Genomic DNA, 13752 nt, shown 5'->3' on the forward strand with positions numbered 1-13752 from the left:
AATGTAACGATATAAAAGAAACAGTGTCGAAATAGAAATGATAGCTCGTAAAGAATAATCCCCCAAAAAATCGATCTCTCGCAGTCAAATCGATTGTTCCAAAATTCACTGATATCAATAAATGCCCACACGATACACATGGTTCAGAGTACTCTTGACAGTACTTTTACGTATAACCGTATAATGATGCACATACAATGGTTCACGAAAGTATATGACGCTCTACCATACGATAGTAAATCTTTATATCTATACAAAGGATTTTGAAATTCTGTTACCACTATAACGAGGTACGGGTATCATGATTATATTGGTGAAACTTGAAATCAATCTGGAAGTATATATAGAAGTTATAAAATGTTTATTACAAATACATATTAATAAAAAATAGCTATGTTAAGCGTATGATAAATGTTATATATTGTGCCACTAAATATTGAAGTTTATTTATCTAACGAATAATTGACTGTCTAAGTACTTTTGTGGTGTCTACAGAATATACACTTGCAAATATTTTCTAACTTCTATATACATTTCCAGGTTTGTTTCAAATTTTACCAATATGATTATGATAGTCCTGTCTCATTATATGTAATATTAATTATAATACATTCATAAGGTTTCTGCAAGTGTTCGAACACTTTTGTGATGTGCTGAATAATTGTTCAGTTCTTCTAGGATATCAAAATATAACCAAATACATGCTCGTCTTCTGATCAAATCGTAACTGAGAATCGTGATTTACTACCCCTAGGCCATATAGCATAGCCTAAAAAGAAATACAAAATAAGAAATTGAAGATAGACGGTTTCTAAGGGAAAAAATCACACGTACATATACATGAATAAAGTGATATATAATACATACACAAACGCATAGAAACACGCGAAAGACGCAAAGGATCACACAGTAACACAACGAACACACCCCGAAACCGAAAGACTTTTCAGCGGGATTTTGTAACGATCGTATGTAAGCTTTTGGCGTTTTATCTCTCTGGATTATCCATTAATCAATTCTCTCTGTTGATCTTCTATTTTTACGTTGTCGAGCTTTTCTCTACCATTTTTATTAATTGCGCTTCTGTTGCAAGCTACATAAAGAAAGTCGTACAAGCCCGGCCTAATATGATAATTTTTGTGTGTATACGTATTATTACCATTTAAAGTAATTTCCTCATTCGATGTTCTTAACAAATCTGTTTTGTATTTTACGCTTTTAATACAAAAAAGACGAGAACTCATATTCCTTGTTGTATCATGTTTTATTATAATTGTACATCTGGATATTTTTTGTACACGATAAATGATCATGTGTGTTTTCTATCGCTTGAACGCTTCGTCTTCTTTCTACTTACGTATAATATGCATTGTATAACGATCAGCGGGTTGCTAGGAGATATTTACACGGCAAGATGTAAAAATCTTTCCTTTCTCTTTGGCTGCTGGCTCTTGGTTGATCACCGTATATTCGAAGGTTCTTGTCTTTAAATTTATTTCATCCATACCATACACTGATCGAAGTATCAGTCTTTCAAAAGTTAAATTTTTGTTAAATTGTTAACTACATTTTTTATTAAAGTATCAATTTCTTCACATCATCCAGGTTTAATTAACATTCGTTATCTCGATAAAGAAATCTTATTTTTATAAATTTATTTATTACGAGAGGATAGCATAAATAATTAGAAATTTCAAAGAAAATTTGAGAAAATAGTGTATATAATAATAGTCATTCTCTTATGCATTTGATCAATATGGCTTCTGAGCGACTCACATGTGGATCATATCGTAAAGTTTCGTGGAAGCTTGTAATATTGGAGTCTAGAGGGAATTAAATATATGAATTGCCTATTAATCGTGATATCGCATATTGACTTTAACGAATTCCCATATTAATAAATCTGTTGCACTTCTAATAACTACTAAATTAAAGTTAGAAATTGTATAATAAATTATCCGAATTACGATAGATTATCGAATCCTGAAATTAACAAAGGATTGCTGAAGTGTTAAAGTACTGAATTCCCAAGTTAACAGATCAATGAATCACCGAATTTTTTAAATTCCGAATCTGGAAATTATTGAATAACTAAACTTTTAAATAGCAAAGTTTTTAGAAATGCCACATTCTATTCAGGAATTGTCAATTGTTTAGATGACTCAGACAATCATATCTTACCATAATCATAAACCTCCATACTCTATCCAGGCCATTAGCCGTCTATCCTTTAACGACTGCAAACATACTATCGATCATTCAGATATTTGATTACCCAACGTTATTCCAACAATTCAAGGTACTAATTATTCGACAATAGTTTATCTGGAAGTCAGCAAGCATCCACGACGTTGAAGTCGTTTCAAAAGTGAGATAAGATCGCGTTAGGCAATAAGATGGAACACATTGTGTATTCGAAGCTTCCACGATGCTTCCTTTGATGCACCGGTTCGCGTGTACATCGTAATAACATTTCTCGCATTATCAATCTTTGCTATCAAACGTCCTCGGATATTCTTGGTAATCCCGAGGCCGGATAAAAGACGGCCAACTTTCTCATCTCTGGCCGATATAGCTTAGCTCGTCCCAGGCCATAAATCGCGACCGAGTCTTCAAAGCACCGTGGCCATCCAAGCAAAACCAGAGATAATATCGTTTTAAAAATATCGCGTTACCATCCATCATTCTGTTTCCGTTCGACCAAAACTCTAGTGTGATTGTGGCACGAGCATGACGATTTTTCGATCGCTTATAAAAGAAAGAAAAAAATGAGGAAATGGTTCGAAGGATGTACAGAATGATTTTTATGTATTGTCTTTTTGACTAAATTGTTGGAACATAATTTACAGGTGAAAATTTTAAAAAGATAGGTGGTATATAGTGGAAATCTATCTACCTGAATTTTTGGAGAGATAAATATTTGTAAAGCATAGTTTGTGTAATACGAGTCTATTGATTGTACTATGACGTTTTATGTAATCCAAGTATACTGATTCTACTGTTTAAGATATTTATGTTGTAATATTTGTATTTGTAAAATACTTGCAAATTATTAAAAATACTTGTACTTATTGTCAAAATACTTGCTGCATGAAGTCTGATATGACAATTTAAGCTTTAATTGTTAATTTTAAATCAATCACGACTATGCAATATATACAAAATAAATATAATCAACCTTCCTATTATTCTATAATACAGAATACATTGCTATACGTGTACATGTTTCAAGCTACGATCGATATTTGCTTCTAACTTTGTAACACAATATTTACAGCAAAAAAACGTCATTTTGTTTTCACCTGTAGATTATGATCATACAGTTTGGCACCGATAATGCATATAATAAAAAGTTGGACTAAAAAAATTCAAGATACTCTGTATAATTGCATCAGAATGCGAATTAATTCGTTTATTAATACATTGATTGAAATAGCGTAACTATCGCCGAGCAACCCGTGCAACCAAGTACCAAGTTCGAGATTACTCGTTAGCAAAGTTATTTAGACGAATGGTTCAGTTTTGGTTGGAGCGTAGTCGACTTTTGCATGATAGAATCGTTAACGAATTATCGTTCGATCGAACGATCTTTTTTCTTCGATGCGGCTAATCGAATCTCGAACCAACGACAGGTAAGGAATTCCATCGAAGAGAAAGCATGAGTATTTACTGAGTCTGTGTTGAGCAGAATGTTTGTAACGATATATGATTGTGAATGCATAATGCTACTTACAATGATCCTTACGACTGACTGTTGGCGATGTTGAATCTTGATCGTGGAAAATGATCAATGATTCGCGATGTCGATCTCGATCGATCGAAATGTTTGGTACATACATTTGTATTGACTGACGCGTATAAGAGAGGAGAGAAAAAGTAAAACAATAATCACAGATTTCGTATAAATCATCTTTTATCGTCATTAATAATAAATAATACAGGAAATACCCATAAGTGGGAAATTTTGTATTGTTACAGACAATTTGAATAATTTTTTCGAAATTCTGAATGTTTTCTATATGTAATAAAATATATTCACTGATATTCTCAATCTTTTGATAATAAAATTCTAGATCATCGTATATCCAAATTAAATATCTAATTTCAATGCATCGGAAAGTGCTACATTAACTTCGCGAATTGTTAATTATTAATGTTATGGTGTATTTAAATTATCAAATTTTCAAATGGACAAATCTATAAATTACCAAATTCCCACCGTATCGAATCCGCAAATTATTGAATTACTCTCCAAATTGCAAAGAGTGTTATGATAAATCTGTGAATCGTTAATTAATCACAGTGTCGCCCATAAATGATCGAATTCCCAAATTAGCAAATCCATTAATTACTAAGTTTCCAATGTACCAAATTCCCAGATCAACAGATCTATAAATCACTGAACTTTCAAATTATCGAATCCCCAAGGTATACTTACTCAAAATATAAAGAACAATCCAAATGAAATAAATGAAGAAGTTTGTCAGCTCTAAAAACTTTGATAGATTAGCTGTAATCATGCAAGATACTTCTCTTATGTTCATTTTGTACATATCTCCTAACTTTCGGCCCGCTTCGCAACCATGAACGAATCTCACTATACAATGTTGTTCATACGATGCCACGAAATATCCCACGAGTCTGTTTTTCTGTAATTACAACTTCCGCCTTAATAAAAAAACATACGAAATATCTCGTCTGTGGTAGCGAAGCGGTTAATGGCATATTAGTGATTTATACGAAACTGTAATTATTGCTTCAGTTATACTCTTCGCTATAACATCGATAACATCCTTATAAAATGTATTCCTTCGCTCCTTGTTGTATTAGCCACGATGTGTTTCGAGTGGATATTACAATTAGTAAGTACTACGCCTACCATGTTTGTTTCTTTTTGTCTCTATCATAAGAAATTTACACATAAATTGATATTCAATTGAACGTAGCTACTTCAATAGTAAAAGTTTACAAACTTGAGGGCAACCATTTCTGTCGAAATTGCCTTGGGAATGCAATGAACGAGACTATCTGCTCGAAAGTCAGTTGAAATTTCTGCAATTTCCTTTTTCTTCGCCTCTTTGACACATATAAAAATGCAGGTTCCAATTTCTTTTTGTCCAAATGAAAGATTAAATTTAAACGAGGAAAACTTTTTTTCTTTATTTCACTGTTCTTTTCTTATGAAGATTAAATATTCCTGAAAAATGAAAAGAGGATATTAAGTATTGCAAAGCTTCTGGCTGACCTAAAAGTGACCGACGTCTCGATCGATCGAACTCGAGGACGACAGTCGGCGTACTAAAGATTCCTCGTAAGAACTACGGTTAAAGCCATAACTCAGACTGTCAAACTGACTTTGGCGTTGCTGCAACCAAGGGAAAACCGTTCGATAAAAACCTGATTACGTGGAATGCTTATTGTTAGTCTAGAACGTCTGTATATCCAGGCCAGATCAATTATTTATTACGTTTCTATCTAGTGTTACATTTTTTATCGGGTCACTGCATTCAACCAAGATAGTGTATCTAAAATATGAAATATGCAAGCAGACTGCGAATGTTTTTATATTTATGATACATGGAAAATCTATGCATATAAGAATATATAAAGTATACATAATGGGTAAAATTATAGAAAATATTTGAGTTAAAACAATTGTTATAAATTTAAGACTGCAAAACATAATATACAAAAATATATAAAAAGGCCAAAATAAAATACTTATCGTGATAATTAGTAGCTATATAGGCGAAACAAGAAGTTCAATTTATTTACATTCGTAGAAATAAATTATGTAAACATCCACGGGTTGGTTACGTATAATACTTAGAAAGAGTGAAACAGATTTCTATTTATGTGCTATATTTTTCAGTGTTCTTCTCAGTCTATGCACAGAATTAATTTATTCACATAATTCCATTGCTTGTAGCGATACGAATTCGTTCTTCAAAAGTGCTATAGAATAGAAATAAAAATTTAATATCCAGCATTAAACGTAATCACGTTTGAAAGAATTGGGTAAAATTCCAAACGCAATCCTATTGAAACGTCCGTAATGAAATTATCATGAAATTGGTATTCTTCGTGGCTGATATTCGACTGATGGCCAAAGTCAGTTCACTTTAGCTTCGACGGAAAACTCGAACAAAGAACCAAGAGTGTCGTACGGCCGAGCGTGAGATCGACAAAGTGTGACGTGTTCTTTACAGACGACCACCTTGATAGGACTATTGAAGACTGCTCGTCTTCTGCGACTCGTCAGAGTAGCCAGGAAAATCGACAGGTATAGCGAATATGGAGCTGCGGTTTTACTCCTTTTGATGGGCACCTTCGCTCTTAGTGCCCATTGGATGGCGTGTATATGGTAAGTTTCCCGTTAAAAATTTGAAATATTAATCCTTAGATACATAGCGGTTCTACTCGATAATACGTCACAAATTTAAAAATGTGTTTAAATGTATTATTATGTCTGAAGACTACAAAAGAAGAACACGATATGTCGCATTTTTTAGCTTTCACCAATCAATTATTTTTTTTTTTATGCTTTTTACAATTTTTTTCTAGATACAGTGAAATGTCATTTTATTATTTATGTCATATCAAAATACCTTTTTTATTCATAAAATGATATTAAAGTTAGAAGATTGACGTACGTATCACGTTTTTCTTTTCTTTTAAGAGTTGAAGAAAAGAATTTATGGAAGAAATTAATTTTGTAGCGAAGGAAATATTATTTCTAAATTTGTAATAGATTCAAATGGAGATAAAATGATAAAAGATAGAATCGTTTTGTTGAAGGTACGCCATAGGAAACGCGGAGAGACCAACGCTGAAGAGCAAAGTCGGTTGGCTCGATATTCTGGCCAACGACACGCATCAGTTTTATTTTCACAACAACACCGGAGGGCCGAGTATAAGGGTGAATAAACTCATCAAACTGTAACTTTTTAACGTCGTTTCGTGGCTAATCTAATGTCACGCGAAACGACCCGAACGCTCGTTTATTATTCTAGAATCGAAAATAGTTCTTCATTAATCGTTTCGACTAAAGCTCTTACCTCTGTCCATTTTTAGAGCCGCTATATCACAGCACTATATTTCACCTTTAGTAGTTTGACATCAGTGGGCTTTGGAAACGTGGCTCCAAACACGGATGCCGAGAAGATATTTACTATAATCGTTATGCTAATCGGATGTAAGTATCGATCAGAATGATGTAATCATTTCAATTAGTGACTAATGTATGTACGACGAATTAACTCGGCTATACTTTGTTCCAGCTTTGATGTATGCCAGTATCTTCGGTAACGTCTCAGCGATCATTCAGAGGCTTTACAGCGGTACAGCAAGATACCATACGCAAATGCTTCGAGTTCGAGAGTTCATCAAGTTCCATCAGATCCCTAATCCGCTTCGTCAACGGTTAGAAGAGTACTTTCAACATGCTTGGACGTACACGAACGGAATCGACATGAACAGCGTTCTAAAAGGATTCCCCGAGTGCCTTCAGGCGGACATCTGTCTTCATTTGAATAGAAATCTTTTAAACAACTGTAGAGCCTTCGAGGGTGCCAGTCCTGGTTGTTTAAGGTACATAAGCTAGATATCTTTTAAAACACTACTATTGTCTTAATTAATGTATTGATATTTTTTTCGCCAAGGGTGTACATATAGCTAGATGTTTAACAAAATGAAAAAATTAATTGATTAATATTTTCTTCCTTTTTTTAATTAGGGCGTTATCATTAAAATTTAAAACGACACACGCACCACCCGGTGATACGCTAGTTCATCGAGGAGACGTGTTAACGTCTCTGTACTTCATATCGCGCGGCAGTATAGAGATATTGAAGGGCGACGTTGTGATGGCAATCCTGGCCAAGGACGACATATTCGGGGAGAATCCTTGCATATATCCGACTGTCGGCAAAGCATCTTGCAACGTGCGTGCGTTGACGTACTGTGACCTGCACAAGATACACAGGGACGATTTACTCGACGTTTTGGCTCTTTATCCGGAGTTCTCCAATCACTTTAGCCAGAATCTCGAGATCACTTTTAATCTGAGAGATGTACGTATTATTTACATATCCTTTTATTCACAATTGGTAATGGATAAGGGAAGCTTCCCTTTTAAAATGGTTTTCAGTTTAATTCGATATCCCTTACCTATCCTGAGATACTGTAATTTAAATGGAAGATTAATTTTTAATCTTTTGTTATGTCCGTCTTTGTCGCAGCTCTTCCCTGACAGTCAGTGTCAAACGCCTAGCACCAGCGTTTGTAATCGTTAATATTCTATTCTTCCTTATTGATTAATAATATGTAAAATACAAGAACAGAATTTTGTATTTACTTCGTGTTTGGAAGAGTTAATGAAATTTCGTGTTAATTTACAGGAGGAACAGGCTGGTGTCGATCCAATATCAGCAAGGTTTCCCGTCAGTACTCCAACGGACGTCGATGTCGACGCTAGGAGATTCGCTTTCCGTCCACCAAGATACCGTCGAGGACCCGGTGGTCCTGGCACCAATCTTATCCCTACTGGTCGACAAGACTCTTTACAGGGTGATCAGGAAGACTAGTAAGAATTTTTCAATCAAAACCACGCAAGCAAATAAATGCTTTCTCTCACTGAAATTCATATATTTCTTCGTTGCTATCAAAAACAGCGACAAAGGGAGTGGTCATGGAATTCTGGAGTTCAGTACCGACAAAGCGGGCCAAGACGTGACACCATTGAACCTAGAGTTCGACGAGCCAAAGCAAAGAAGCTCCACATTGAACTCCATAACCGGTGAGAAAAATCGCGTGTATTCGGTCGATCGATTCTCTTTTGCTCCATTTTTCCCCATCGGAGTGGAGTAATACTCTTTCTCTGTAAATCTCTCTTTCTCTTGTTTGCCTCTACTTACTGTCTGAGGAATGTTGTTCTCTGCACGATAAATAGAATATTCTTAATACATATTCGAGTAAGGACTTCTGTTACGATTTACTCGGTTTCGAACGTTTGCTATACATGTGGTCGTTGGAAGATCCTTATGATTCAGGAAAGTACTTTTGAATCATTGCTTCGCAAACACCCGCCACATCGATTATCGCTTATCATTTAAAAAGTATATTTTGAGAGATATAGATACTTCTCGGAACGTTGTATATATTTATTGAGAAGCTCAGCTTGCCCCTTTATTCCTTTATTTATCTTATATACTTATTACTCGTTACACGAGTTTGGACCGCTTAGAATCTCCGAAGAGAACCGATTTTGCCGGACCGGTTAACAACGTTATTGTGGAAAGGTAATTCCGAATCTTATATAGCAGAGTGCAGTAATCGCAGTTGCCTCCAACTATACAGTAGTCCTGGAGTGGAAGCGGTGGGATGTGAATTTTTCCTTTTTACTAACACTTGATTGGAAATTGTGCAATTTTCACCCACTTTTTTCACTTGCTTTAATCACAAATAGTAACTGTGTTGAGAGAAAGAAAATTCTGCTGAAAGAGCTTATTAGTATTTTCAAGATCTTCTCCTTTCATTTATCGTTAGTAAATTCATTCTTTTATTAGAAATTCTATGAAATTAATCTGTAAATATGAAAGTTTTAAAGAAACCTTATGGATGCCGAATTGTTATAGACTGCGAATGTTTATGAAAAATACAGTATCGAAACTTAAATAAAACGTAGTACTTTTGATATATTATATATCTTTAAGTACACATCCTTGTATATTCTCGTCATAGGTATCCGCAGTCTAGTTATAAAATATTAAAGTAGCAAATTTTTCATACATCAATTTCACTTTGTATTAGATAAAATCTTGCTAATGAAAAATAGAAACTTTCTTGAAAATTACAAATCTGTCCCCCTTTCCACTTCACGATCGCCAAATTACAGTTTCAGTCAGATTCATCTTGATTCAATTGCTACTAGTTCGTGTCTCATAAAGATCTTCATTCCACCATAGATACTTTTTTTTCTAAGATCTCGTCTCTGTAGCATAGATCATTTTTTCACGAGCTTTACTCGACCGACATAATTCCTCCATTCTTTCTACCTTTCCCTCTTTTTCTGTCCGCTAAAACATCCCCCTTAGCCCAATCGCTTTGATCGACGTAGTATGATCTGTAATGTGATCTTGAAGTCTCTGAAATTATAATTTTGTAGATATTCATATCGTGTATATACATAACAATTTTCTAACCATACAACATTTTTGTATATATTTTAGAGAATTCTCTTGAAATGGAAGTACTCAAAATATAGATTTTTAAGATTTCAAGATCACCAGAATTATCTTTTTTCCTTCGTTTTACGAAGCGATATTTCTTTTATGATTAATATTTAAGGTAAATAGAATACAACGTTAAATCTAGATTAAAATAAAAAAGAATTATCCTTTTCTTCGATATAAGAGATGAGCTTGACGAGGGAAAATTTTGTAAAATATTTTGCCTTCAAATTGTTCTAAAATTATTTTCTAAGATATTTTTACTTTAAACATTCTAAAGTTATATTCTAGAACATTTTTATTCCAGAACATTCTAAAATCTTAAAAATCGTATTCTACAATATTTTTATTTAAAACATTTTAGTTTATTTTTATAATCAATCGAGCTCGTCTCATCACATCTCGAGCTAAGAAAATCAGAGGCGTTTGGGTTAAGTGTGCAGCGTTTATAAGCTTTGCGTTTGCATTTGATTCCCGAGTTCGTTAACACCTTGAAACCTGGTTGTTCAGGCATGCTAACCCATCTCAAGCGCAGCATACCGGACCTACGTCAGCACAAGATCCATCTTCAACCACTGACGAGTCACGATTACCTTGCCAAGCAGAGTAAGTATCCATTTGGCGGAGTAGACTGGCCAAGTTTTTCTAAATCGTCGCAACGGAACAGACACACAATGTTTATCTCGCAATAATCAGCTGGCGATGAACCAATGCTGAAGAAACTGGGACACAATTGCAATTAAGTCCCTGGAAAATAACATAATTTATACAAGAGTTGTCGACCTCTTTTGTTCTCTCGCTCTTTCTCAGTTTTTTTCTCTCTCTCTTCCTCTGTGGCTCTCTGCCTATCTGTCTCCTCCTTCTGGTTCCCCTCTTTTCTTTGGAGATAAGAGGCACTTTTAGAGATTAGGAAGGCTCGTGTCTGACTTCCCGGATCGTGGTATTGATACTTCTGTGCCTGGGTTTATCCAGTGACCACGCCGTTGACGAAACCAACACGGAGAAGCTCAGCCGCCGGTGAAAGCTGCCTCAGCCAAAACGCTGTGCATCCAACCTCGACGACATCCAGTCATTATACCACACCATCGCCACCGCAACATCCACAATCTCATGGTGCGTGGAATTGTTTCCATGTTTCATTCCCCGTCGTTTGTGTATTGTATCACGGTCGAATGTTGCCACCTTTGCTCGTGAATATGTGTTTGTCATGTACGTGAGGAGACTTTTCCGAAAATTGCTGAGAAATGAAAAATAGATATTGAAGAGGTCGCATAGAAAGGTGCCCCTTAAACTAAATTGAAATTTTATCTATGAATCTCGAAATATTAAATTTATCATCGAGACATTTACATCGTACCAATGTATACGAACTTTTTACATATAAACACAGATGACACTTTTACAAAATTCTTCGAAACGTAAGACAGACAAATATTTGAATTAAAAATTTGCTAAATCTAAAGGTACCGAATTAATAGGTACACGCCTAGCATCAATTAAAACTATTTTGAGACGAAATACAATTCCAAAATAATATTCGAAAGAAATGGCAGAACTAACTCAAACTATCGAACTAAATTTCTCAAGTTCCAGTTGAACAGATTTTTTTATCCGATTATTTCTAATTCTAGGTGACTTTCAAAGTGGACCAGGCCGGCCTGTAGAAGAGATAAACGCGAGAATAGACCAACTATCGCGACAAGTGACCTCACTGGAGCATTCTATGGGTGAGGACATCAGATTGATTTTGAATCTGCTACAACAGACGCTCAATTCATCGAGGGAAAGTTCCAGCATCGAGATGATGCCTGGAACCACCTCGGCCGGGCTGTCGAAAAGTAGTAGAGCTCCAGCATTGGTCCAACGATCGGCCAGTGAACCGCAACCGCCGACAGGTCCGCCGTCGAACAATGGAAATGGAAAGCTTCAGCCTAGCACGTCTCACAGTTTGTTTAGGTGAGTGTTCGCGATTCAATTTGGTAAATTAGAAATCCTATCGTTCGCACAGTAACATGGTAAAAAGATTGATGTCTAATTATTAAAGTTAGAGAATTTATACTACATATGCAGAGTGCCTCCAAACTTTGTCGGTATATTACTATATTTAGAAAATGCCTGAAGTTTAGGTTTCTTATTCTTTATCAATGCCTTTATGAATATTTGATATCTCAAAACATACCTTATTTTTATTTTAAAATTTCAAGGAACCGCCATCTTTTTCACATGTTACCGTATTCTTTTACTGTTCGTCACAGCAGATGTAACATGTGTCTTTTCTTTCTCTTTTCTATCTTTCTTTGAATTCAAATCGACGTGGTTGGAAACGTTCGAAGTCGCGACATCGATTATCAGGACCGTACATAAATTGTTCTCTCTTTAAACCATTATTCTCTCTCTCTCTCTCTCTCTCTCTCTCTCTGTCTCTCTGTCTCTTTTTCTATCTTCTCTCTTTCTTCTTTTTTTCAAGTAGAAATTGATTCTGTTTTTCCTAGGAAGTAATCGATATTTTTATTCTTGGAAAGCTTTCTTTCGAAATCCCTGGATCAGTTGCATTTGATTTCGACGTCTTTTATTTTGGAAAGGTTGGACAAGTTCCGAAGGTGACCATACTCTCTCATACTCTTCTTTGAAACCCTTTTTTTGCGAGCAGTGTCGCGCAAGTAGAACCGAGGCAGGAGTATCATAATTATATTAATGCAAAACATCAAGATAAAGATAAAAATTTGCATAAAAGTAACGCTGTTAGTTTTCTGCATTTACGAAAGTTGTTGCTAGTTGAAACTTGTCACGTTGTAACTTTAAATAATCTCATTTCCGCTCTCTTTCTCCTTATCTTCTAACTAATCTTTGCCCTTGTAATTTCGATCATTTTTTACTTTTTTTATTTGTTTTTTAATATATTGTATCAAGTAGAATGAATAATTGACATCGACATTTAAATCAAGAATCATTTTGAAATACTACTTAGAATGGTCTTTCTTTTTTTCTCGATCATTAGTGCCTAGATCTTTCGTTAGGTTACATATTTCTGATCGATTTCTTTGTTTAACTTGCTGAGCCTATCTTTTTGTTTTCTATCCCCTTAATTAGAATATCGATCGAGCATTCTTTCATACGACGCGTGCGTAGAGGATTTTTATTTATTCTGCGACGTAGCACGTTTTCGAAGCTTGAAGGTGAACACGCGGGGTATGTCAAGCCATGTTTCCTCGATTCGTTTGCTCGTTAACGGCATCAAATTAATCACTACACCATTGTCAATTTGTTTGAAGGAAAATTTCCACGATCATCGTTTTAGATAGAGCTTTCCATTGTTCTTTTCTCTCCACACGATAGAACAAACATTTAAATAATGCTTACAGTTAGTACTAAAATACAGATTTTAAAAAATCATAAATTATACACCTAAATATTTTGTCAGTAGATATTTCCAAATTGGTCCATATATTGAACTTCAATATCAAACATTAACATTGTATGTATTGCGTGTATAAATTTTTGTAAGAAGATACACGCTTAGGAG

The 13752-nt window shown here is 34.8% G+C and overlaps 1 protein-coding gene across 13 annotated transcripts in view; it reads left to right on the forward strand.

The window, feature by feature from the left end:
- Positions 1-13752, forward strand: part of Sei (potassium voltage-gated channel seizure) — a 145568-nt gene that overhangs the window by 122752 nt on the left and 9064 nt on the right. For 7 of the 13 annotated variants that reach the window (XM_072014185.1, XM_072014187.1, XM_072014188.1 and 4 more), the window contains 11 exons: positions 6210-6364; positions 6799-6919; positions 7075-7195; positions 7281-7590; positions 7736-8072; positions 8400-8584; positions 8673-8797; positions 10740-10835; positions 11202-11342; positions 11861-12185; positions 12752-12829. In XM_072014185.1, the coding sequence (XP_071870286.1) occupies positions 6210-6364; positions 6799-6919; positions 7075-7195; positions 7281-7590; positions 7736-8072; positions 8400-8584; positions 8673-8797; positions 10740-10835; positions 11202-11342; positions 11861-12185; positions 12752-12829 (1994 nt within the window). The remainder of the gene's footprint in view (positions 1-6209; positions 6365-6798; positions 6920-7074; positions 7196-7280; positions 7591-7735; positions 8073-8399; positions 8585-8672; positions 8798-10739; positions 10836-11201; positions 11343-11860; positions 12186-12751; positions 12830-13752) is intronic. The other 6 variants (XM_072014190.1, XM_072014191.1, XM_072014195.1 and 3 more) reach the window with 4 other exon arrangements.

Source organism: Bombus fervidus, chromosome 12 (assembly GCF_041682495.2).
Source record: "Bombus fervidus isolate BK054 chromosome 12, iyBomFerv1, whole genome shotgun sequence".
Taxonomy (NCBI): domain Eukaryota; kingdom Metazoa; phylum Arthropoda; class Insecta; order Hymenoptera; family Apidae; genus Bombus; species Bombus fervidus.